This window comes from Mycena indigotica, assembly GCF_014461135.1.
Source record: "Mycena indigotica strain 171206Taipei chromosome Unknown Mind.scaff0004, whole genome shotgun sequence".
Classification (NCBI taxonomy): Eukaryota; Fungi; Basidiomycota; class Agaricomycetes; order Agaricales; family Mycenaceae; genus Mycena; species Mycena indigotica.
The window spans coordinates 3,538,195-3,562,412 of record NW_023503003.1 but is presented as its reverse complement, the minus strand read 5'-3'; the positions used below and the strand labels follow the sequence as shown (position 1 = coordinate 3,562,412).

The 24,218-nt window shown below is 51.7% G+C and overlaps 8 protein-coding genes across 8 annotated transcripts; 4 read left to right on the top strand and 4 right to left on the bottom strand.

Moving 5' to 3' along the window:
- Positions 1–15: 15 nt before the first annotated feature.
- Positions 16–1,788, top strand: MIND_00501300 (HD2 homeodomain mating-type protein; the record flags this gene model as incomplete). The annotated part of the gene is made up of 3 exons (XM_037361807.1): positions 16–498; positions 545–658; positions 706–1,788. 3 exons carry the CDS (start codon positions 16–18, stop codon positions 1,786–1,788), a joined length of 1,680 nt encoding a protein of 559 aa, XP_037222099.1.
- Positions 1,789–2,252: 464 nt separating this feature from the next.
- MIND_00501200 (uncharacterized protein) lies at positions 2,253–3,959 on the bottom strand (the record flags this gene model as incomplete). Its single annotated transcript, XM_037361806.1, has 10 exons — positions 2,253–2,270; positions 2,320–2,616; positions 2,668–2,712; positions 2,762–2,856; positions 2,907–2,918; positions 2,969–3,002; positions 3,050–3,166; positions 3,225–3,509; positions 3,562–3,797; positions 3,848–3,959. 10 exons carry the CDS (start codon positions 3,957–3,959, stop codon positions 2,253–2,255), a joined length of 1,251 nt encoding a protein of 416 aa, XP_037222098.1.
- Positions 3,960–9,825: 5,866 nt separating this feature from the next.
- On the top strand, positions 9,826–11,057 carry MIND_00501000 (HORMA domain-containing protein; the record flags this gene model as incomplete). Its single annotated transcript, XM_037361805.1, has 9 exons — positions 9,826–9,880; positions 9,926–9,952; positions 10,000–10,163; positions 10,210–10,325; positions 10,373–10,476; positions 10,527–10,591; positions 10,640–10,713; positions 10,761–10,791; positions 10,842–11,057. The coding sequence occupies exons 1-9, from the start codon at positions 9,856–9,858 to the stop codon at positions 11,055–11,057; spliced, it is 822 nt and encodes a 273-aa protein (XP_037222097.1). The 5' UTR covers positions 9,826–9,855.
- A 29-nt stretch (positions 11,058–11,086) lies between these two features.
- Positions 11,087–12,840, bottom strand: MIND_00500900 (Nexin sorting protein; the record flags this gene model as incomplete). Its single annotated transcript, XM_037361804.1, has 8 exons — positions 12,583–12,840; positions 12,397–12,532; positions 12,298–12,352; positions 12,161–12,248; positions 11,904–12,114; positions 11,698–11,852; positions 11,350–11,652; positions 11,087–11,299 (listed from the first exon to the last, which is right to left on the bottom strand). The coding sequence occupies exons 1-8, from the start codon at positions 12,820–12,822 to the stop codon at positions 11,087–11,089; spliced, it is 1,401 nt and encodes a 466-aa protein (XP_037222096.1). The 5' UTR covers positions 12,823–12,840.
- A 35-nt stretch (positions 12,841–12,875) lies between these two features.
- MIND_00500800 (Integral membrane protein) lies at positions 12,876–15,233 on the top strand (the record flags this gene model as incomplete). The annotated part of the gene is made up of 13 exons (XM_037361803.1): positions 12,876–13,069; positions 13,120–13,189; positions 13,236–13,509; positions 13,560–13,622; positions 13,670–13,791; positions 13,845–13,937; positions 13,988–14,042; positions 14,092–14,154; positions 14,204–14,266; positions 14,314–14,394; positions 14,443–14,571; positions 14,622–14,768; positions 14,815–15,233. The coding sequence occupies exons 1-13, from the start codon at positions 12,888–12,890 to the stop codon at positions 15,231–15,233; spliced, it is 1,761 nt and encodes a 586-aa protein (XP_037222095.1). The 5' UTR covers positions 12,876–12,887.
- Positions 15,234–15,293: 60 nt separating this feature from the next.
- MIND_00500700 (DNA-directed RNA polymerase subunit beta) lies at positions 15,294–19,408 on the bottom strand (the record flags this gene model as incomplete). The annotated part of the gene is made up of 10 exons (XM_037361802.1): positions 15,294–15,365; positions 15,414–15,485; positions 15,542–15,559; positions 15,610–15,637; positions 15,682–16,886; positions 16,933–17,892; positions 17,939–18,448; positions 18,498–18,788; positions 18,834–19,351; positions 19,399–19,408. 10 exons carry the CDS (start codon positions 19,406–19,408, stop codon positions 15,294–15,296), a joined length of 3,684 nt encoding a protein of 1,227 aa, XP_037222094.1.
- Positions 19,409–21,452: 2,044 nt separating this feature from the next.
- Positions 21,453–22,535, bottom strand: MIND_00500500 (Fructosamine kinase PKL/CAK/FruK; the record flags this gene model as incomplete). The annotated part of the gene is made up of 5 exons (XM_037361801.1): positions 22,015–22,535; positions 21,946–21,965; positions 21,771–21,894; positions 21,570–21,723; positions 21,453–21,518 (listed from the first exon to the last, which is right to left on the bottom strand). Exons 1-5 carry the CDS (start codon positions 22,524–22,526, stop codon positions 21,453–21,455), a joined length of 876 nt encoding a protein of 291 aa, XP_037222093.1. The 5' UTR covers positions 22,527–22,535.
- A 75-nt stretch (positions 22,536–22,610) lies between these two features.
- MIND_00500400 (FMN-linked oxidoreductase) lies at positions 22,611–24,011 on the top strand (the record flags this gene model as incomplete). Its single annotated transcript, XM_037361800.1, has 5 exons — positions 22,611–22,688; positions 22,735–22,806; positions 22,853–23,198; positions 23,249–23,377; positions 23,425–24,011. The coding sequence occupies 5 exons, from the start codon at positions 22,611–22,613 to the stop codon at positions 24,009–24,011; spliced, it is 1,212 nt and encodes a 403-aa protein (XP_037222092.1).
- Positions 24,012–24,218: the final 207 nt, after the last annotated feature.

The window sequence follows — 24,218 nt, the reverse complement described above, 5'->3', positions numbered from 1 at the left end:
TTGCATCGTGCTCCCATGTCTTCCTCATCCTCTCTGACCGATGCTCTGCGGTCGATTTCCCGCACTGCTCAGTCCATCGGCAGCTTCGTTGCACCTCTCTCTCGCCCTGTGCCCATTACTCCTCCAACACAGCAGCCCACCGACATACCACCGATTTCCTTACCTGAGCCAGCCTCCATTCATACGCAGTTGTTGGCCATAGGATGCTCCCCTGCACTAGCAGATGATCTGTCGCGAATGCATTTGCTGAAGACGGATGAGCTCCGTTCCGCCACTCAACGTCACCTTCATACAATGTGCGCAAAACTCGCTGAATCGCCTCGCCATCATGGCTTTCCCCCGTTACCTCAACTATTAGCCAAAGTCATTGCGGCCTTCACAGCGAAATACTCCAGTGATTTAAAGATACTCGAACAACGTGCCGTAATGACTGTTTCGCGCAAACTCCAAGCTCGAAATGCGCAACAAACACGAGTGGAGAAAAAGCCTTTCAATCGTGTTCGTGTCCACACTTGTTTGCTTGTTTACTTCAACATCTTTTCAGGATTTTATACCCTTCCTCGAACAATACTTCGAGCACGACCCTTTCCCCACCGCCGCTGACCGCAAGTTCATGGCGTCCAAATCTAACATGTCCGCCCGCCAGATTGAAGTCTGGGTATGTTCTCTCTACTGGTCTAATCTTCTTTTGCTTATTCTTTCAAGTTCCAAAACCACCGCCGACGGGCCAAAGAGCTGGGCATCCCCGTCAAACGCACGCGCAAAGCCATCGACGGTATCCCCGCAATGCTGGACATGTCCCTCCTCGAAGACAAGATGCCGGCAGCGTATTTCATTCCCGAGCCTCTACGCCAAGTGGTCGACTCCGACTCTGAGGCCGAAGAGGACGATGGACTCGAGCTTGGGGACGAGGAGGACGAGTTTGATGGTGTTGATTACGGATTCGGGGACGAGCCCGAGGTGATCGACCTCACCGACGCGCTCGAGCCGTCTGTCCCGGCCTATGCTTTTCCCACCACCTTCCAAGCAAGTCGCACGATGCCGGGCATCATCACTCCCCTTACACCGTTCTACTTCCCCCCTCCGCAATGGCGGCGCAAGGCCAAGACTGTCGAAGAGCGCACTCCCGTGTCGATCGACGAGCTTGTCAACGCCTTCAGCCTCCTGCACACACGTGACGCGACACCCACCGCCTCGCCCGTTTTCCGGGTGCCGTTTACATGCACACTCCCGCAGGCGCCGTTGCCTTCCCTAATCAACCGCAAAGTCACAATTTCGCCTGTCCAGGCGACCACCAGCCTGAATACCGCCAGCGCCCGGCGGACGAGCTCGAAGGGGAACAAGGGCCGGGCGTCGAAGCAGCTCGCCGCGTCTGTTCCCACGCTCGCGACTCCCACGCCACGCAAGCAGAAACCGAGTTTACCGAAACGCACGCCCAAACGGGCACCCAAGCAACACCCTTCCCCGCCGCCCCAGTACCAACACCACCCATACGAGCGCCAGGCAACACCCCCGTCGCGGACCCCTTCGCTGGACTTCTCGCCCTCCTCGTCCCGCAACACCTCCTTCGCGTCCCCCGCCTCCTCCCCGCCGCGGTCTGTGTCCTCCGGCTCGAGCGGCCCGCCGACGCCCGCCGACACGCACGTGCCGCTCCCGGTCGTCGTCGCGTACGACCCGCTGTTCGGCGACCCGATACTGCCCGTGCACACGCTCGACCCGTGGGTCAAGTCGGCGGACACGGAGTGGCCCCACTGGACCGCGGGGCGGCTCGTGCTGCCGACACCATGATCACCAGTAGCTGGTTGGTTTGGTTTGACTTGGGCTTTCGCTGCCCGTATTTTGGCGGGAACGCGATGATTGCGCGTCCGGCGTCGTCGAGATAGTGCATCTGACGAGTTTTCTCTTTTGCTTTGCTATGCATATGCTTTTATACCTCTGCTATCGCTGTCTTTTGCTCTCAATATGCTCAGTATGTGTACAAAACTCAATGTATTTCTAGACTTGCAATGCATTATTTCGAATTCAAGTTACGAGAACAGGGGGGTTGGTTCCAGGCTGAACTTGGAGAACTACGGGCGCGTTATGCTTCATCCGCATCATCGAAGGGCCCAGCTGCTGCTATCTGATAACCTTAACTGAGCTTCCTCTTTCGCTTTCTCTAGGTGTATCCATTGAGTTCCGACAAGTACAACTCAGATATATTCAACGCAATTTTACAACAACAAGCTTTAATTAGCAGTGTCCATTGCACCTTACAAGAACTTCGCGAGCTATAAACCAAGTCAGCGCCCTGCCAAGAACAAAAGCCAAGCAACCCACCAACGACGCCGCGCCGCCTCCCCCGCTCCCGCCGCCCGACAGCTGGCTCTTGAACACCATCATCGCCGCCTTCTGCATCGCCGCGCCTTTGAAGCCCGAATCGGTGTCGCCGCCAAGCAGCTGGCTGGCCTCCTTCATCGCGAACGCAATGAGGTCATCTGACCCGCCCTTGCCGCCGCTGGAGAGGAACATCTGGATCGCCTGCGTCGCGATCGCGCCCCCGACGGCATCGGAGCCCATCGACTCGAGCGTGCTCTTGCTCTTGTCGCCCTGCTTGTAGATCTTGTGGTGTGCGGCCTGGGGACCAGTTTAGGAAGGGAATGACACGGGGAATGGGGCTAGAGTCACCTTGGCAGCCTCTGCCTCCTCGTCTGACGGCGGGCGGTGTTCTTCCTGCGCGCAAGTGAGTGAGTGATGGACAGATAAGCAGATGGCTGCTTACGGTGCGCTTGGCGACGTGCTTCGACGCCTGCTGGTAGAGCTCCTCGTCGTCTGGGTTCTCTGCCGCTGCCTTGCGGACAGCCTCGTCGTGGTCGTCTGCAGGGGGTGGTAAGAGATCATACCATCAAACGGGGGAGGCGACATACGCGACTGCGAGCCTGCGATGCCCGTCAGCGCTGCTCAGGAGGGAGACCGTAGTTCTACACACCAATAAACTGTTGGGCAAGGCCCAGGAGCTGTTCCTGCTATCGGTAAGCGCTCAGCGCGTCGTACGATGCGTGGGGCATACCATGTGCGGCATATTAGTTAGTGGTGGTGGATGGAGTTCAAGAGGGATGGTTGTGACGTCACTCAGATCGGGATGATATCTTGCCTGTTGGCTACAGCTCGAATTCAGGTACGTAGGCTAATACAATAAGGTATATAATACAGGTTTACTTCAAGTTCTCCGCCATTCTTTACACCTTAACATCCTTTCCCTCCACTGGTGCCGTCTGCGTTGTTGTTGTTGACCCGGGCAAGTAGCTCGACGCAACATCAGTGGCCTTGTTGACATGGGGCATCACCGCCTCCTGCGCCGCGGCGACATAGGGCTTCGCCGCGTCCTGGGCGGCGACGACATACGGCCCGGCAGCCGCAATCGCGTCCTTCGTCGTGTTGTACACCACATTCGCGCCGGTCTGGATCCCGCTGATGACGTCGCCCGTCGTGTGCGCCCCGTTCGGCCCGGAGCCCGGGGGTATCATGCTCTGCTTTTTCCCTCAGCGCAAGGTTCAGAACAAGACAAAGGGTTGGACTAACCTGGGCAGAAGCAACCGCACCGGCAGCATAGTCCTTCGCCTGCTGGACATAGCCCGCACCCGCCGCCTGTGCCTCCGCGACGCTCTGCTTCCCCTCCTCGACCGCCTGGCCCGTGCGTATCGACGCCTCGGTTTGTAAGCGGTCCGTCGCGGTCTGGCCGGTCAGCGCGGGCCCCTTGGACTGCGCGACAAACGCGGCGTTCTCGGCGACGTCTTTCGCGTGCTCAGCGTTCGCCTCTGCAATAGGTTAGCGAGTGAGAAAGGGGAGAGCAAGAGATGGCACTCACCGACCTCCCGCGCTACCGTCGCCGTCTTCGCCTCGGCCTGCGCCTGGGCGGCGGTCGTCATATCGGCCGAAGTGGGCTCGGGGACGTTGAAGATTCCGTTCGTGGACGACATTGTTATTGGATTTCGTTCGATGGTGGTGGTGGTTCGTAGATGAAAGTGGTTGATGAAGACAAGCCCCAGCCGTGACGCGCTTTTATGTATCCTGGGTGGCCCACACCGATGACGTGTTGGTGACGCCGCTCGCTCCAACGAAGACAGCTGATGACGCGTGACCGCGAATTGACGCCCTCCACCGGGACATCGGAGTGGCGGACCGCATTCGTCGTGCAAGGGGTCGGATGCGGATGCTAGGTGGAGGAGTGATCCAGAAACGCGGTCACGCCTGATCTCGTGATCTCGCATTTGATCGCAACTTTCCAAGCCGCACACGTCCGAGTCACTGACTTTACGACAAGAGCGCGAAGTTGGGCACAAATATCAACATTCATACAGAGGCATGGACACATGAAACAAGCAACAGTTATTCGCTAGGGGACTCCGAACGGCTCGTCTCGGTCGACGAGGCCTGCAAAGCGCTTCAGCCCGGAAGGAAGTAGAAATATTGGCGAGGGAGACGCACGCTGCTGGTGGTAGCACTGTCCACATCCATGTCATCCATGCCCCGCATCCAGTAGCGCGCAAAGATCTGCAGCAAAGTCAGCCGCCAAAACAGTCCAGTAACGAGAGGCGGACGAGGGGAATGGGCTTGATGTACGGACGGTACCGTCGCGCTGCACGCTCGGCCTGGAGCCTCTCGGCGCGTTCTCTTGCTGGCCACGGTTTTTCTTGCTGGCCCCGTTGGGACATCGTAGGAGCGATCGAGTAGTATTGGAGTATTGGGCGGGCTGTAATTGGGAGGGCAGGTGGGCTGAAGCACACCAAGCACCCCAAGTGGAATATATATATACGCGCAGGACGGGTGGCGAAAAGGTTAATGAGGGCATCTCATCAATGACAGTTGCCTGTTTTGGCGAGCCTTAACTTGGCCGGGCCTTCAAACAAGCTTCTCGCACTAATGTGTGGTCGTACGGGAACCAGAGCTCGACAGCAGTTCCAAAAACAGCATTCGCCTCGGCCGCGGACAGACTCCAAGCCGCCATTCAATATAACTTGCGGGTGTCCATAGGCTATCAAGAGTGCGCACCATTACGGGCACAGCCTCAGATCTGAGATCAAGATGACCGACATCCGCATCTCATGCCCAAGCGTGGGTGTGGGACGGGGATCTGCGTCTGCAGAAACATTCATCGACCTATCCCGAATTCAGCGTCAGCCTCCCACGTCTCAAACCTGGGAAAACTTGCCAGACGTGAACGCGTCCGTCGCTCGTGGATGCGTGCCCCGACGCGTGCTTGCCTCCAATTATGCTACATCTCAAAAAACCGCGGCTGATAGGACAGGACACTGCCTTGAAATCGAACGGCAACTTGAAAAGGAAAAACGAAACGGAAGGTCGTCTGCCATGATTTCAGATAGGACCCGGCGTTCTCATTTCCTTTGGGCAGAGGGAGACATTGACCGGGAATTGCGGGAAATGGCTTGAACCATTTGTGGTGGATGAGGGAGAATGGGTTGTTCGTGGGCTGATGCGCGCAATTGGGGACTCATTCGTAAGGTCTTTTTCTCCTCCAACTTAGTCCAAGCTCACATAACGGTCACGACTTACGAGCATGCCTTGTCTCCCAAACTCTACTCCGCCGTTGGCGATCGGTAAATAACGCCCACAAGTATTGAACCCCACCAAGGCATTGCCCTCGACCGGCAGAGCGGTAAGCAGCGTTTCGGCGTGGGAGAAGACAAAGTCAGGTCAACACCATCACTAATTGAGTCGCTGGCAAAGTTGTCGTCGGTCGAGCAGCCTTCTTCGTAGCCGCAAACGGAAGAAGGCGTTTGGTGGCTCGGTACCCCATAGGGAGGGTAGGCCGGAGGTCCGCGTTCGCTGTGAGCGGCGAGAAATAACGGATGACGTCGGTGGTGGGCAATGAAAAGAAACTTGGTTTTTGGGTTCGATGTACAACATGGATAGAATCGTTCAAACTGGTCGCGCCCTTTTGGCGGAGGCGACGAAGTTGCTTTTGTGCGGCCCTGTGTTGTTGGGCGATGAGACCAGTGAAGAAGAAAACACTCGAATGACATACGCTGCCGTTAATGGTCACGCTCGTCTCTCTCTCTAACCACGCATAGCGCGCGCGATAATCTGGCTCATGGTCAGCAAGCAGGTCGGAAAGAAAGTGTCTGCATACTAGAGGCACAGGCTTGGTGTATGGCCGGTACCGACGCGCTCGCCGCTCAGCTTGAATACGCGCAGTTCTCTGTCTGGACAATGGCGACATCGTTTCAGGAGTTTGGGGGTAGGTTTGAAGGGCGGAGGATGACCCTCATGGTATTTAAAGGACAGGGAGGGTCGACAGTGGCGAAAAAGTTTAATGAAGTCCGGGTCGACATCCTCTTGGTCCAATGGGGCTGTGAATGATTCGGGTACAAGCTTTGCACGGGGGTGTTATGTCGCCACAGAAGCACTCTGTGCATATCAATTCCCTAAACACGCAGAAAGTCTCTTGCTTCTTGACAGACACCGACCCTGCAAAACGACATAAGCGCTTCTAGGTTACATTTTCGGCAAGCAACAAATGCAAACCATGAATGTTGGGAAGGCCTGCAAGAACGGGTACTTGCTGCCAAGATAAATTTGCAGGCTCAACGCTTGCTTCGTCGATGCAAAGATGAAAAGGAAGAAAACCCAAGATCTATCCGAGATCCAATGACTCGCTATGGGAATTGCGATCGTTTTGCCGTCACAGGGAGCAAGCTTCTTTCTCAATACCACATCTTGCAGCTTGCTTGCAGCTCTGGACCTTGATGTTCCTAGCCAGTCTCTTCAACCCTGAAGCCACCAGTAGCCCACCGTCTCCGGGAATTCGCGTGACAAGTCGCGTGATACTTTGTCACGAAGCTTAATCCAAGACCAGCTGGGGTTGCTGAACCTTGAATTCATGCTCTTGAAGGCCAGAAATACCGCCAGGATTGCGTGAATCGACAAACAGTCGAAGACTTCTGCTGCCGACAAATGTCGAGCCGCTTTGCTGACTGGTTCGCTTCAAATTCCGCCCACTGCAGCTCGACCGCCGGTAAAACCTCAGCACACGTCGATAACTCCTTCTTGGCCTTCTGAATTTCGTTCGCCGGCACCAAGCTATGAATACGAGAACCGAAAACCTCAGTGAAAGAATGAACACACCAAATCCAAAGCTCAAATCCTCTGGCAACGCTCAGCTCTCTATCCAATTTGACGACACAGATTCCGACAAATGAGGGCCATGAGCTGGTCGCCGACCAATCAAAGTTGCGGTCCCAACAGTGCCAGATTGTCCTTGAGTTCGCAAAAGAATGTCTTGCATGTCTTGAATATTTGCAGCCATGGAGGAAAAGACGAGAACAAGGCCCTGACCCTTGTGCTGTGGCCCTTGGCAGGACACCAAACCTAGAGCTGGCTCAATAACGGGGGGATGCATCGCGGAAAATCAGCACAAACCTTGGGGAAATCTTCGCTTTAATTCGGTGTCATTGGCTTTGCATAGGAGGCCTGCCTTGTCTTGTGGCACGAAGGAGAATTTTTGAGACGAGGCTTGGGGTGATTGCAAGAAACAAGTTCGATCAAACCAAACTTGAGCACATGCGTGCTGCTTGCAGCATGCCACCACCACCTTGTCGAAGCACTCCTTTCCCCACTCAACCTCAAGCTCTCGGCACCGCATAGTCAGACGGGGTGGGCAATGGTTGTCGGTCAACTATTGGCTCCAAACTCAACTTCAAGTTTCTAAGATTCGAATCGAAGACTCGAATGAACATGTTTATTTGCCACGAAGGGCGTTCATGTGTGTCCTCTACGCAACTTCACTCCAGCTGACGGATATACAAGTTCTACACCATCCCAGAATATCAAGTCGAGCGGCGCCCCAAGGGCGGTGGGGAAATCGAAACTCAGCCAATAAGGCTCGCAACCCGCTTCTGGCTTGTCGTTCAGCTCTCTCCGTCCGATTCCCAGTCTGCACATAGAATTTGTCAGTATTTGTGGCGCGAAACAATGCAAACGATTTTACCTGAATTCATGTGGCCGGCCAGTGGACCACAGCGGCACCGGTTGCGAGCCCTTTGGCGGGTTGCGTTGGAGCAGGCTGATGACATCATAGCCTTTGACGACCAGTGTTTGAAGGTAGAGGCCGTCCTCTTCGAGAGTTACGACAGCCACACTATTGTCGCCAATCCAGATACCACTATACGTTGAACGGACTTGGTCCCGCAAAACTTGCTCAAACGCAGGGTGGAACCGGGCGAGCGCCTCATGGGCCAAAGTCAGGGTGTCAGTATACGTCCCAGTGACGAGGACAATCACTCCGTATGACCATTGCGGAATCACCGTAAACTGGGAGTGGTAACCTGGAAGATTTCCCGCTGGTCATTCACGTTAGGCTAGGGTCTAGGACCAACATAACGAACACCAACCCTTTGAATATGCCCGGTCTTCGTTGCCAATCTTCTCAATCTCCCACGGTGCCCCGACCTCTTGTAATCCATCATTCCATGCGTGCAAAGGTCGTAACCACTCCCGAACAACGTAGGGGCTAAGAACTCCGCCTGCTTGAGGTGCAAGTAATGTGCGCATGAAAGTTGCGAGGTCTGCAAGAGAGCTATATTGTCCACCTGCAGGATCGTATGTGGGAGAGAATGTCAGATCCTAAGCAATGTCAGTAATTTTCAACGGAATATTCGCGATTACTGACTGCCCAAGTCGAGTTCATGGCAGGTACGGCCATATGTGCAGAAAGACGGGTGTTGGGAATTTGGTAGAAGCTGCTGTTCATTCCCAACGGAATAAACACGTCTTTCTCCAGAAGCTGACGGTGGCTTTTCGCTTCGCCGGTCGCTATTTTGTGAGCCAGGACATTGCAGACCCCGAGAAGGTCAAAACCAGTGTTTGAATACACAGGGAAGGTGTACTGCGGCGTGACAAGAGGAATATTGGCAACTGCGCGCATGAGGTGCTCTAGATTCCCATTTAGGGGATCGTCTGATTTACGGGCAGCACTAACACCAACGGGGAGGTTGGCTGGCCACTCTCCCACATCATATGGTGGGTAATCCCGGCCGATACCTTCGAATAGTGAGGACTAACAACTGTTTCATGGTACGAACATACCAGAAAGATGACTGGCAAGTTGCCTCAATGTAACTGGGGACTTATCCGCAACAATACCAGTACCAGACAGATGCTCTACCCAACCTGAGGAAGGATTTGTGAAGTTTGGAAGGAATTTAGTCACTGGGTCGTCCCTTGGCACTGTTGGTGAGAGTTGCAATAACGGAGAGGCTCTTACCAATTGAGGTGTCCGCGCTCTCGGAGGATGAGTGTCTCCAAAACGGTGAACATCTTGGTAATGCTGGCAATGCGATAGATGGTGTTGGAGTCCACGACACCTTGTTTCTCAGGGATGCTCTCGTTGGCTCGGGCGACCCCGTAGCCAGCTGTGAAAGCAAATCCGGCAGGGGTCACGATACCGATGGAAATACTGTCGATGTCTTTGGCTTTGGTTCGTGCATTTAAGAATGCATGAAGAGACGCGGAGGCTTTCTTGATATGCGGATTGTCCGCGGTAGGAGGTGTGCTTGCAAGCAGTTTAGGTAGCGGCGGGCTACACTTCTTTGCCATTTGTTTCGGGGTTGGCGCCAGTGTCCGTGATACCACCGCAATTCGATAGTTTGAGAGATATAACGCGACAGATATGATTGCTAGCAGCGCTAGGCTCCTAGCTCTAGAGCCACGATGTGGCCTCTGCACATGGATGCTAGTTTTCGAGTCAGCGGCCATGATAGCGGAGGCCGAAAATCATGACGTTGTTCGGGGGTGTCACGACGTGTGACTGATCGCGCGACTCAAGCCAACAACCAGAGAAGGCAATTCAGCTCTGCAATGGCCACACCGTTAACATACAACCGTATGCGGCAAATACATTCACAACATCTAACTCAACTTCTTCCAGAGACAGTGCGCGGAATAACGGAGTTTAGTGCGTGTCGTGCTCTGAATGCGACTTTGGAGTGAATTGGTTGGCAGTTGAAGTTGCAATACACACGATTTTATATGTGCGGCAAATCTACCCTGCAGACCTCTTCATACGGCGGAAGAAATACGACACCCCTGTTTTCCAGTCGCGGCATCCAGCGCTCAACGAGTACATCTCCAATGCAGTCAAAGCGATCGCTGAACAGCTGTTGACTGTGGGTCTGGCAAAAACAAAATGTCTCAAGCTCAACTAGCCGGCAGGGAAATCTTGAAAAGGTTGCTGTAGTCATCAAGAACAAGGAGCAAGTCGCTCTCGAGCGTTTCCTCTTCTCAATCGAGAATATGATCCAGATCGAAGACTACGATAAAAACACCAAGTTTGGAGTTGTGTAACATCGTTTTCATTCACCTTATACCGCCTCAGCGTGCAAGAAGCCATGTCTGCGTCTGATTTGGGGCAGTACTTTCGCGGTTTTCTGGTCAAACTCAATATGGTAGAGGCGCAGCTTGGTCAGATGCATCTGGGCGGTATGCCATGGCTGGCCCGCAGCGAGCATCGACCGATTTTTTCAATTTAGACGATGTTTCTTTTACTATCACGATTGAACTCAAGCCAGAAACCTTACCTTCCACCAAGACCCCGGTAAGTTTTTTGTGTTTCTTGTTTTACGCTTCCTTATATGCTGCACAGAATCAGCCACCGTGGATCCCTGCATTTACACAACAGACTACTGCAGGTACTTCCGACGAGTCTGAACTTCACATGTGCGCCGAGGTGTTAGACCGTGCATCGCAGTACTGAAGCCCGCCAGGATACGAGCCGTTAATACGGGAATAATCAATGCGAGTTGTGGCACCTAACCTGATGGAAACGTCTCTGACGAGCTTTGTAGCTATCTCTTGCTGTTCAAGAAACTGACGTCAAACTCAAGCACGAGCGAGAGACACGCGAAAATATGTCGCTCTCCAGGACAAAGCCCACCAAATCTCCCCCTGACAATTCTAGTCAAAACGATGCAGCAGAACATTCTGTCGCCGACATATCTCAGGAAGGTCTGTCCAGGGTGGAACAGAAACAACCAGAACCGCTTGAGCTTGATGTACAATAAAATGTGAATTAGACTCTGATAAAGTACTATCAGGGGTGCACACGAATGCGTTGAATCAACGGAATTATCCTCTCCCACTCGTCCATGGCCGACTTGTAGAATTCAATTTGGCCATCAGCAAGATGGCCTAGCATTTCCTTCATCTCCGCCTCCTTCGAATGCTGGAAAATGGTCTGCTCTCGGAGAGTCTCGTCGCTAAAAGCGTCAGATGTTTCGTGAGCAGTGGTGACAGCATCTTGAAGCTAATTCCGTCTTCAGTCGCTGAAGATGCCGAGAAGGTCAAAATAAATACCTCTTTGATCTTGATATCCAGTTTTCGCATCTTTTCCACGCGACTGCGATCATCGTCAGCTCCTCGCAGTGCGTCTACCCTGTCTTTCAGATAGGAACCGAGTCCAAGCCCAGTGCTGCCTGCATGGCCACTGATGACCGCAGCCAATCTGTCGCGTTCAGAAGTGACTCCTGCCAGATAGTCCGACAAATCTTCAAAGTCGAGTTGTTTTTGGTCTCGTAGTCTGAGGACCGCACGGTTGGCGTGAGAATATGTGAGGAGGGAATGGAGATGGATCAAGAATGGGTCGGTGGTTGTTTGTCCCTAAAATAGTCATTCAGAGACCAGGACGAGGGGCGGAGAACTGACTAAATGACGCAGGAGGGAGGAGAATTCCAGCAATGTGTTTGAAAAATTGTTGAGGGGGTCGGTGATACCTGACTCCAAGAATCCAAGACCTTGGACAGCGACTGCGAGGTCATGGTAGTCCGCAGTAAGGTCTTCTCCGGATTCCGGATTTCCATCTCATTCAGCCTCAGAGAAAAAAGAATAGAAAACAGGGAACCATTACTCACCGCTTGTCCGGGTCCTCAGCCGCGACCATAATCGCTCTGCCAGAACCAAACCATCCTCAAATTGATCGACCCCCTCCCGCATGGTGAGAAATCGTTCATCTGGCTTGCGAACACGGGTGAAAGCATTTAGCAGGGTATCTGAGATGTTGTCGATTATTCCGGGTGACGGTTCAGATGGGGGATGCGCAGTATGTTGATGCATATGAACATGCTGGCTAGATTAGTTTTACTGAGTTGTACAGCACAACTCCTCTTACCCATTCTGTTGACTCGAAGAAAGCACGGACAAGGGTACTTCGTTGCAATGTTGGGTGTCGAGCTAAACGCTCCAGGAATCGGTGCAAACTGCCCGTGGTTGAGCAGTTAACAAGAAGCTGTGAAATAGTCGGCCTACTCGAGACGCCTTCGTTCCATGAACTCTGGGCTGAATCTATCGCCAGTGATATATTCTGAAAGGATTAAAGCTCTGGTATTCGGCTCGGGAGTGTCGTACCGAGTCTGTGCTTGTCTGGCAATGGCGGAACAACACAGGCAGGAAAGTCTCTGGAAAGATTGTCCCTTAGGAATACGAAATCTTGGAAACGTCTGCGGGCGGAGGGGGATTGGGTTGAGAATGTCCGGAGATTTGTCTTGGTGCTGTTAGTAGAGGAAACCTACCTGTTGCAACGACGATACTTACCTTCGCTGAGACAAGGTAGGAGACATAAGCGTCCTTCGTTTCCGCCAGTTCCTTTACTGGGTCGGAGACACTCGTTATGAGATACCCCTCCCATTTGAGATCATTAGGCCCTTCGCCACTGTCCGAAGTACTTTGACGGAAGCCAGGACCAGTGGGGACATCTCCAGAAACGGGGTGACTCGGTGGATTGGGGCTTTCCCAAGTTACGCTGTCGAAGACGTCGTCCGAGTCGTCAAACATCGAGGAGGAGAAAGGTAGGCGCGTACGTCACAATTGTTACACACTAGGCCTTGCTTCCGCAGACCATGTCTGCATTTCTGCTTCCACTCCTTCTCTTATTCTCCCACTTTCATCGCGGATACGGATATCAAGTTAAAGTCTCGGAAACAGACTCTAATGGCCACCAGACCTGCAGCGGCATGTGGGCTAACGAAAACACTTATATCAACACAACATTCTCTCCAACTTCCGAGGGACAGCTTGCCATGTTAGCTTCTGTTTATTGGCTTTCCCATACCCTCTCATTATCACGGGCAGGGTCATTTACGAGTGGAAGGATGTCCAATTTCTGGGCAAGGTTACCTCGTTATCCGACGAAGGATTGCCGGTGGGTTGTCTATCTCACTGAAACCGCATTCCTCACTTTGTGCTAGCAGAAAACATACGTTTGCACTTCAAACTCACTTGCTGCGGGCTTCTGCACCCAAGAAGAGATGGGGCGCTTCATTATTGATCTGCCAAAGGGCACCCTTTTGAACTCGACTTCATTCTGGAATGCGCGCGTGGAGCTCCCCGCAAACCGAACAGACTCGAGCCGTAGTGAACCGACGAGTAACGGTTTTTGGAATAATCCTGCTGGAAATCCAACCCCGCCGCCTGGAGGACACCCCACAGCATGGAAACGCGACTTGAATCCAAGCCCCCCAGGTCAGTATACTACTCCGTGGAAGTTCGCAAAGCCTCATCATGGCTCTAAGGAATTTTGAAGTACAACAGCACGATACATTATCTCGTCAGGAAAACGGGTTACTATTGCGTTGGTGAGTTTCCTGTACATCTTTTTACGACTTGCTCAGTTATTTTTGAGCCATGGTTCCTGTCACTGTCAAGCACAACGACGAAGATGCACATGCCAAATACCAGGCTTCGGTATTTTTCCAGAACACGTTCGCTGGGAAGTTGCCAGCAACAGATTATCCGAAAGTTAACGTGCGTTGCGTCTGCCCGTCTTTTGTCTACTTCTCTTGACCCTCAATTTCCAGTTCTATTTCGCAATGTTCTTGGTCTATAGTGTGTTTGCTCTCGCGTGGGGATGGTTGTGCTATCAACACGTCAACGAACTATTGCCTATTCAAGTGAGTGTTATGGTTTTGACTTGCAGAACATCTTCTTAAGGAGTCGCCAGTACTATCTCTCGGGCCTTGTTGGCCTTGTGGTCATTGAAATGGTTGCTAACTGGGGTTTGCTTGTCTGCATCCTATTGTCCTCACTTGGCTGAAATTTAACCAGCTTACTATCGCTATCTCAATGCCCACGGGAAAGGCACGGCATCCACTGTATTCCTCATCGTCGGTATGCAACTCATCTTCTATGAAGCTCGTTTCTGATCCTGCTTTCATAGTTGCTATTCTTGATGCTGGCCGCAATTCCATGTCATTTTTCATGCTCTTGGTTGTCTCCCTTGGTATATTATGCTTAGTGCGCTATTCTCACTCTGAACCTTTCCTTTAGGCCTCAGTGTTGTCCGCGAGTCACTTGGACGCACCATGATTAAATGTCAAGCCCTGACTGGTGCCCACTTCATATTTGGCAGTAAGCTGTTCTGTTCAAACTTTAATTTCCCCTACTGATTCGGTGCAGTCCTTTATGCCGTTGGTATAGTCGAACTTGAACTGGAATCAACATCTGCTTTCATTCTCCTCATGTTTGTCATCCCTCTGGCATTCACACTAAGCGGATTCCTACTCTGGATCCTCTACTCGTTGAATGGTACAAACTCCCAAAACTAACTACGACATGTCCACTGATCAAACACTCAGCAACCATTACCCAGCTCCGCGTTCGCAAACAACGGTACAAGCTCTCCATGTTCGAGACTCTGTACAAGATCCTTTTGTTCACCGTCCTCATTATCGCCATCTTCTTCGTTGTTTCAACCATGAGCTTTACCGGCCGTCTCGCCGAGGGTGCGTCACAGAATCTTCTCACAACCGGATACTAACTCATGGATAGATTATTCTGCAAAATCTTGGGAGTCCCGTTGGTGGTTACTGGACGGCTGGCTGGCCCTGCTCTATCTTGTTGCCTTCTCGGCCATCGCATACTTGTGGAGGCCGTCTGCCAATAACAGAAGACTGGCCATGTCCGATGAGATCGCGCAAGACGAGGAGGATGCTGAAGACTACGATCTTGAGTCGATGGGCCAGCGAGGTAGAATAGCAGACGAGGACGATGATGACACCGCCACCTTGGTCAACTCGCGTCGCGGTCCCGTGGCAGAAGACCAGGTCGTTTTCGAAATCGGAGATGAAGATGCTGGCAGTGATGACGAAGAGGAGGCCAAGAAGCGGCGTCGCAGACTGTCTGGGGAGCACGCTCGTGGTGGGGAGGACGAGAGGCGGGGTTTGATGAACGAGGGTCGAGAAGAGTGAAGGCTGATTCCACGCAAAAGCTATCTTATTTTCAGAACTAGAACGGAAATATATTGTACATCATGATTGTTCTCGTATCCGCCCCGTCGACGTTGTGAATAGTCGAGCAGCAATGTTCATGCTTTGCAGTTCCTGAAAAAAAGGCGTCAATAGGACAGTTGAGAACTTGGATGGGCGGACCTGGAAAAGTAGCTTCGCGGCATAGGGAATGTACAGTTGAGAGCAGTTTGTCTTATTACGACACGCTCGGCACTGAGTGGGGAGTCGGTCAGTCAATCAAATACGCAGAAGAATCATTCAATCCTGACCTCAAAGCTTTGCTTTTTCTGTGGCACTTATAAGTCACGTGATATATTGGAGAAGCAAGAATACATACCAGATTAGCGATAGCAGTCAAACCGCAGCTAACAAAAAGTCAGAACAAGTTAACAAGGGTAAAACAACCCACATATCACAGACATGCAGGCGATAAGCATCGCTGGCCTCGAACAACCGCTCCTTCAAGAAACCAGCGATTCCATGCGAAATCATGCAGTCGCGCTCCATCTCTCCGAAACGCAAGCCACCGTCTCGACTCCTACCCTCCACAGGCTGACGCGTCAGAATCTGGACGGGACCACGTGCTCGCGAGTGGATTTTGTCGTCCACCATGTGTTTCAACCGTTGGTAGTAAGTTGGGCCAAGATATACTTGGGCCTGGAGCTTGCGAGCCGTGTGCCCGTGGTACATGACCTCCAACCCACGCGATTGGTAGCCTTTCTGTCGAAGGAACGTCGAAACGGACTCGACGGTCAGGTCGGTGAAAGGTGTGGCATCGCCCTCGTTGCCAATGAGGGTGGCGACCTTGGAGAGCAGACATTCGACCAAGTGTCCGATTGTCATTCGAGAAGGGATAGCATGGGGATTGATAATAATATCAGGAACGATGCCCTCTGCGGTAAAGGGCATATCTTCTTGTCGATAGGTTATACCTATAGTTCCCTTTTGCCCATGTCGGGAGGCGAATTTGTCGCCGATTTGAGGGATACGCGTGGCCCTGACTCGAACCTTGACAAATTTAAGGCCGTCAGAGTTTGTCGTGATTAGAACTTGGTCAACGATGCCGCTTTCTGTGCTCTTGAGTGGTGTTGAAACATCACGACGCGTGTGGTTTCGTGTCCGCTGTCCGAGCTCCTCGCTGTCGGGTTGGATTGGCGCGGTCTTGCCAATGATGATATCTTCGCCACGGACACCAGTCCCCGGCGCAATAAATCCATCATCCTCGAGCTTGTCGTACGTGCCATGCTTCATTCGGAGAGTGTTGTCCCGGGTCGGTTTCTCAAACTCCTCTAGTTGCTGAATTCCGCTTTTCTTTTCCATGTCCATATAACTTCGGTAGTAGATACTCCGGAAAAGACCACGGTCAATTGAACTCTGGTTCATGATAACGGAATCTTCCTGATTGTACCCACTGTAACACAGAATGGCCACGATTGCGTTTTGACCTGCAGGCAGCTCTCGGAATTTGAGGTACTCCATTGACCGTGTGGTTGCGAGCGGCTTCTGAGGATAGTAAAGGATATTGGCCATGGTGTCCATTCGAATGAGAAAGTTGGTCAGGAAAATCCCCATTGCTTGTTTACCCATAGCGGATTGATACGTGTTACGAGGTGACTGGAATAACGATTAGAAATTTCGATGGATACCAAAGCAAACTCACCTGATTGTGGTCGGGGAAGGGAATAATGCTCGCACAAATGCCAAGAATCATGCTAGGATGAATCTCGCAGTGAGTCCAAGTATGTGAGTTGATCCCAGCTTTGAGGCGAGCCGCCGGGTCGATTTCCACACCAGCAAAAGGATTCACACCGCCTGATTGCATTCGAGAATGCTCCAGGTCTTCGGGGGTCATCGAAATCATTACCGTTTCCTCCTCTTCGGCATCCAGAAGTTCCACTATTCCGCCTTTCACGAGTTGTTCCCACTTGTACTCTTCCCCGTTCTCGTCTTGCTTCGCAGTAAGCCATCGGACATGCTTCTTCTGCAAAACAAGCTGCTGGTCCTCGACGATGAAAAGAGGGCGACAAACACGACCAGCATCGGTATAAAGACGAAGTTCTCGCTCTCGAACATCCCGCACAACAGAAACTTCTGGACTAATATCGTCCTTTCTGCGAAGTTTCTTGATGGTATTGACCAAGTTGGCTGGTTGACGGTGGACTCCGATCCAAACACCATTGACGAACACCTTGGTGGCAGGTGTATTGGAATGGGCGTTTTCTTCCAATGATTCCAGACCCCACTCTTCCAAAAACTCGATGACCGGCGCGGAATAGGAGCCGACAGAAATGCAAGACATAAGAGCAAGGTTTTTCACCAATCCACATGCTTGACCTTCGGGCGTCTCTGCAGGACATACCATTCCCCAATGCGTGTTATGAAGTTGTCGGGGTTTGGCAATCTTGCCTTCTCGTCCCAAAGGCGTGTTGCAACGACGAAGATGCGAAAGTGTCGAGGCATAAGTATATCGGTTCAGTACTTGTGACACCCCAGCGCTGCCGGACATCGACTTCTTCTGGTCGCCCCAATTACCGGTAGCTAGCGAGTATTTAAGACCATTGGTGATCGTTTGGTGTTTAACCGCCAACGAAAGATGGAATTCTTTGTGAGTTTCAACACACTAAATTGGTGAGTGAGATGTAAAAAGTGAGGGCAAGAAAGTTCACCTTCTGTAGATACCGATAAACGTCTTTGGTTAGTTTTCTGAACAGAATTCGGAATAATTTCGCAAGCAGAGGACCAGCCAGATCGAGACGTTTCTTGCCAAAGTGATCACGGTCGTCGAGCTCGCGGCGTTCAAGCGCAGCAAGCAGTAAACGATGGATCATATAGCCGAAAAAGTAAGCCTTGTTAGATTCTGAGCCTTCCGCCATGGAAACGTGGGGTAGCATCTCCTTCTGGAGGATCTCCTGGGCATATCGTATCCGACGCTCGCGGGAAAGACCAGTTGTTGTGCCACGATTTCCAATGAAGTCAAGAGCAATTTCTCGGTCTTGAATGACGAAACCATCGTCGATACAAGGCTTGAGCATTTCGAGCATTTGGGAGTCGTTCATGTCATAACATATGTGTTCAAGAATATCGCGGTCCGAAATAACACCTAGTCCGCGAAACACAACCCAGATGGGAATATCAACCTTGATGTAAGGAATGGTTGCCTTGATGACATTTCCCAACTAGAACACTATCAAGAGGAGTGAAAAAAACTAGAGGGTGTGGACGCACTGAACGCTCTTGGTTTCGATGGAACATTTTAACCTGGAACTGACTGATCGTCTTTCCCCCTTTCTCCACAGCACTCCGAATTTCCGCTAAAAAGTTGATGGGAGAAGGTTGGGCTTTGGCGAACACATAGACATGATTGGTGGCCATTCTTTCCTGCGCAATCAAGACTTTTTCGGAGCCGTTGATAATGAAATAGCCTCCAGAATCATAAGGGCATTCGTTCAAGTCGTATAGATCTTGGTCGCTCAAGTCTCGCAGAATACAAAACGATGACCGAAGCATGATGGGAACCTGACTGTGAATGAAGTCGTGTTTCCTACAAAACAAATCGCGTACCTTGCCTATCCAGACCTTGGCAGTGCTTTCGTCGCCACCCTCCTCTTTCTCTTCTCTCCATTGAATGTCTCCCGGGGCGCCTAGAGGATCCTCCTGCCCGGTCAGGACCCGTTTCGTCATTTCGACATAGAGCGGGGCAGAGTAAGTCAAGTTACGCAGCCGAGCCTCTTGGGGGAAAACAGGTACAACAGTGTTGTCTGATTCGGTGACCGTTGGGCGGGAGAGATACACTTGGCCAAACTTGATCTCGTAGCGCCGAGTCATGTCCGAGTCGTGCCCGGAATGCTGGTCCGCCTGGTCAAGAATGAGGTCTGAGTTCTCGTCGACAAGCTCTTGCATTGTATTTTGCACGAACTCATCGAATGAGTCAAGCTGCTGGCGGACAAGTCCTTTTTGGTCGAAGAAACTCGAAATAACGGCCCAACAGTCTTCCTGCGTTATTTCCTCAACCTCGTCCTCCTCCTCATCTTCTTCAGCATACTGTTGGTCATAGGAGTATGGGTCTTGGTCCTCATAGGCTGATAGTGTTCAGAGTAACGTGTGTTTGTTTGATTAATAATAATACCTTGGCTCATTCTACCAACTCAGCTCACACCAAACGCGCCAGAAAGAGTTTTCAAGGTATCCCGGGACTTTTTAAACACGAATGATTGGTAGCTGGTAGTTGCTGAACGCGTCGCCCAGCCCAGCGATGATGAGCAAACGCAAGGCACACTTGTCACGCAAATGTGTGTCACACTATTGTTTTCCGTCCGTCCAGGTCCGTCCCATGTCAGGGTGGTCCTTCAACCTCAGGACAACGGGCTATGACTCTGAATCTGACGATGACACCGAGCAACAGGCCTTGCCTTCGGACGATACGAAACTACTACAAGACATCGATCTATCACTCCGGGAGGAGACTGTTGTCTACAAGGCCAATCCATTCACGATCGCAAAACAGAATGCTGCTTGCAGGACCAACCAACAAAGTGTTGCTGCTACACAAAAACCTTCACCGCAGAACAAGCCGCCTCCGAAGAAGTCTACAGGAAGAATCGTCGACTTATTCAATGCTCAGAAGCCAGCCGTCGCCCAGAAAAAAACGAAGGCGGCGTCATCTATTCACCACAACCCGCCTATTATTCCTCAATCAAATGTTCTTCCTACACCATCCTTACAGCTTCAACTTATGAACTCTGACTCTGATAACGTCCTCGCTAACCCGACTCCACACTCCTCTGCTGCGCAGCTACCTCCCATCCAAGCTACAGCAGTCATTGATATGTCCCCTAAATCCATTCCCACCCGTGCATCACATCATCCAATGCCAGAAAACTCACAACTTCATCTCAACTCTACTATAAGCCTGACTTCATCGCATGCTCCCAACAGCCAGAGAATTCCTGATGTATCTTCATCAACTACCTCTCAACCACAGTCCGTTGTCAACAGGCGGCCGATGCTTGTCCCTAAACATATTCCGATATACCGCAAGCGAAATGAACAGCAAGTCTTATCCTCTCCGCCTAGAGTTTTTGCTCGAGTACCTCATGATCAGGACGCTTCATCTTTTTCTTCCCCAACGTTGGTCGACACTTTTCTCAGTCGAATGCCAAAATCATCGTCAAAGATTCCTTCTCGAACGCCACATTTTCCTCGTCGTAAGCGCTCAACGATCGCCTCTCATTCTGTTAATTGCCTCCAGTTCGTCAGCAGTCAGCGCTTTCGTCTCCATTTCTCCAACGTCGCTCTTCCCCTCGATCGCCACCGCCTGTTGTTCCCGCTGTTAAATCCCAGCCAGTTTCAGTTTTCGAGTACCCTTCAAATTTCGTTGACCGCAATCCCACTGCTCATCTGCCAGCATACCATCCTTCAGAACATACCCATGGCCTTGCTTTTCCCAGCTCATCGCCTGTCTCATCCCCCATGTCGTCTCGTCCGCGTAGGATCATTCCACCCAAACCGCCGCAAAAGAGCAAAGATGCCTATGAATTCCTCCCGATAGACCCCGACGAGGAGTGGTCGACCCTACCGCAAACGAAAAAGAAGACCACAAAATTCGCGATACCGGATATTCAAACTACCAAACCATTCCGACTGCCTTTGGTGGTACCTGGCAAGGGTAGAACGACAGGAATGAGTGCTGATTCGAACAAACGTGTTATCACTTACCTCCCTCCTCCGCCCATCAATTCAGGCAAAGTCGAAGTTGTTGTTGTTGAAAATGTTCCTCATCATACCCCACATGGAGACCAGAAACGCAAACGAGCTGTCGTTGAATCGCCGGCCCAGAAACGTCCTCGCATGGATCACAACTCCTCTCCCGCAACGTCCTCTCCCTCGTTACTTTTTTCGTCCGCCAGATCTGATGAACCATTTTCTTCGCCTCCCACTTCCGACTTAGCAGTTGATGTTGACGCCATTCCGCGTCGCTATGCTCTTGTCAGAGCTCACATGAACCATGTGTGTAAATTTTATTACACATGCCATCTCCGCTCACCAATTTCAGTAGCATCGTAATTGTTCAGAAGCTATATGGAGACTGTTGGACCTTCCCAGTTGCGGTCGAGTATATGAGGACGCAGATGAGCGTAATAAAGAATTGCCCGTGTTTATTTGGCCATGAATGTAGCTTTGTTACAAATCCAGATTGGCTCCAAGCAGAAGATCCATCTTTTGTTCAGCAGTGGAGGCATAGTAGCCCTGAAATGTTGGTGAGTAATTTTGGGGTATCGAAGCTATCAAACCAAGTACCCCAAAGAGCAATGTATGGTTGAGATAGTGGAAGAGCTCATAAAGATGTGCGCGAAGCTCGTATTGTGCCACAGGCTCGGTCTTGGGTAGGTGTCGATGATAAGTTTCGAAAAAGCCCTTGGAAGACCCGCCGAAGATTCGAGCTATAGCAAGGCTGAGGCGATTGAACACGATTGGTGAGAGTCTACAGGTCATACCTACTCAGCTTCATTGTGGCCGTAGTAAGACGCCGGATCAAAGATAACAGGATCTCCAGTAGACGTTTCGCCCACGTTACCACTCCACAAGTCGCCGTGCAGAAGGACCGGAGAAACTTCCAGTGGGCCTGTAGGATGCCGAGTTCACAAGACGATTTCCTGCAGACGCCGAATCATACCGAGCAACTGAGGAATCACTCTATGACGTCATTCAGATGTCGAGCACGGATCACAGCTTGGGAATTCACTCGGAACAGACCTCTTCGCCTTTGCGCACCAATCGCGCGTAGTTCGCGCCTTTCTGGCTCAATTGGGAAAGCAGATCCCGCGTTTGTGCAGCAAAACACGCCTGCCACGATTCGAACCACCCGTTTTGGAGCCGTGTTCTCCCGCAATATGTCGGCACTGCGAATCCAAAGCCGTTTTCGCTCTTGTGCGCGTGTAATTCGAGGGCGAGGCGCTGAGCAAGCTTCCGTGAAGCCGCCCCCTTGAGTGAGGTGAATTCGAGGTAGTCAGCAATGAAGAAGTGCCGTCCATCGCCGGTAGAACCACTCGACAGCAAATGAGGTGCTAGGTTTGGGGCTGCGATAGCGATATGTTTGAGCGACTCTGCTTCACCAATGAATTGTTCAGTCTCTGCCTCTGATGCCGAGAACTTTGCATAGTACACTCGTCCCGAAGACGAGGTGATGCGCGGAAGAGACTCTGTGAAATCAGCACCCGGTTCGAGTTTTAGCAGGTGGTCGCGAAAGAGTGACATGGCGGCTGCTTTCAAAGCAACTGTCGGTCCGATCCGGCATGCTTATAAAAGGGGGTTGCTCATCCTCTTCCCATATCGCATCTCATGGCTCACATTAACCTCCCCGTACCCAACGCACGCGAATACTACCCTCTTAACAACCCGAATATCGGTGTTGTCGAGGTGAGCATCTCACCCAGTCATCGATTCCAAATTGACGCAGCCTCAGGGTGGGACTCCCCCGGCTTTGTTTGAGCCACTCACGATACGAGGAGTAGAAATTAAGAATAGGATATGGGTGGTGAGTATACTCTATCTATTTGACGCGTCAACTGATTGCACGCCAGGCTCCGATGTGCCAGTACAGTTCCTCCAACGGCCACGCTACCGATTGGCATCTTGTGCACATCGGAAATCTTGCAACCCGTGGTGTTGGATTGATCTGCTTGGAGGCCACCGCTGTCGTACCGGAAGGACGCATTTCTCCCGAGGACGCCGGACTATGGACAGACAGTCAAATCGAGCCTCTCAAACGCATCGTCGAGTTCGCTCATGGCCAGGGAACGACAATTGGCATCCAACTCGCCCACGCGGGACGAAAAGCATCAACTTATGCTCCTTGGCTCAAGGACAAAATGGGTCATGGAACGTCGTGGACAGCGCAAGAGGACGAGAATGGTTGGCCCAATAACAGTGAGTACTTGAGTTTGGCTTGGTAGCTGTTTTATTCAGTGCTTTTACAGCATATGCACCCAGCGAGATCTCCTTCAACGACGCGACCTATCCCCACCCGAAAGCAGTCACCGAGGAAGACATGAAGTACATCGAAGACGCGTTTGTGGCCGCGGTAGAACGTTGCAAAAAAGTTGGCTGTGAGTTATAATCCCGTTGCCTGCCACTTTGACTGAGCATTCAATAGTCGACTTTATTGAGATTCATGCCGCCCACGGCTATTTATTGCACGAGTTCCTCTCTCCCCTCTCCAACTTGCGAACGGATGATTATGGAGGATCGCTTGAAAACAGAACACGTTTTCCGACACGGGTTGTCCAGCGCGCCCGCGAAGCTTGGGGCAACAAGCCTTTCTTCGTCCGAATCAGCGCGACCGACTGGGCTGAGGGCCCAGAGAAAGGGGAGGACAGTAAGTGGTTGCAGTGGGGAATAGAGCAGAGCATATATTGGGTGGGCGAACTGAAGCGGCTAGGGGTCGACCTTGTGGATGTGTCGTCCGGAGGGAACTGGTTCAAGCAGAAGATTGCAGTGAAGCATGGCTACCAGGTGGATTTTGCTGAAGCGGCCAAGAAAGCACATCCCGACATCCTCATTGGAACCGTCGGTATGATAACAGACCCAATCCAGGCCAACGCGTATGTGAAAGAAGGCAAAGCTGACGTCGTGTCGCTGGCAAGGGAGCTATTGCGAAACCCGCACTGGCCGTTGTATGCTGCAAAGGCGCTTGGAGCAAAAGTGAAAGCCGCCAACCAGTTTGAGCGAGCTTGGCTGTAGACGACGTTGACGGTACCAAGTCAACAGTATCTAGAGTGTTCTTATGATGCAATATGTTGATCTCCGAACAGTTATCAATGATCGCCCATGCGGCATACCGACAAAGAGTGAATGACTCAGCTGTTCAAGCCTCAAAGGGGCTTCGATTGTGAAGGACTGAATGCACAAGTACTGGTATGTCAACAGCGCTTTCGACAGCGATCCGGT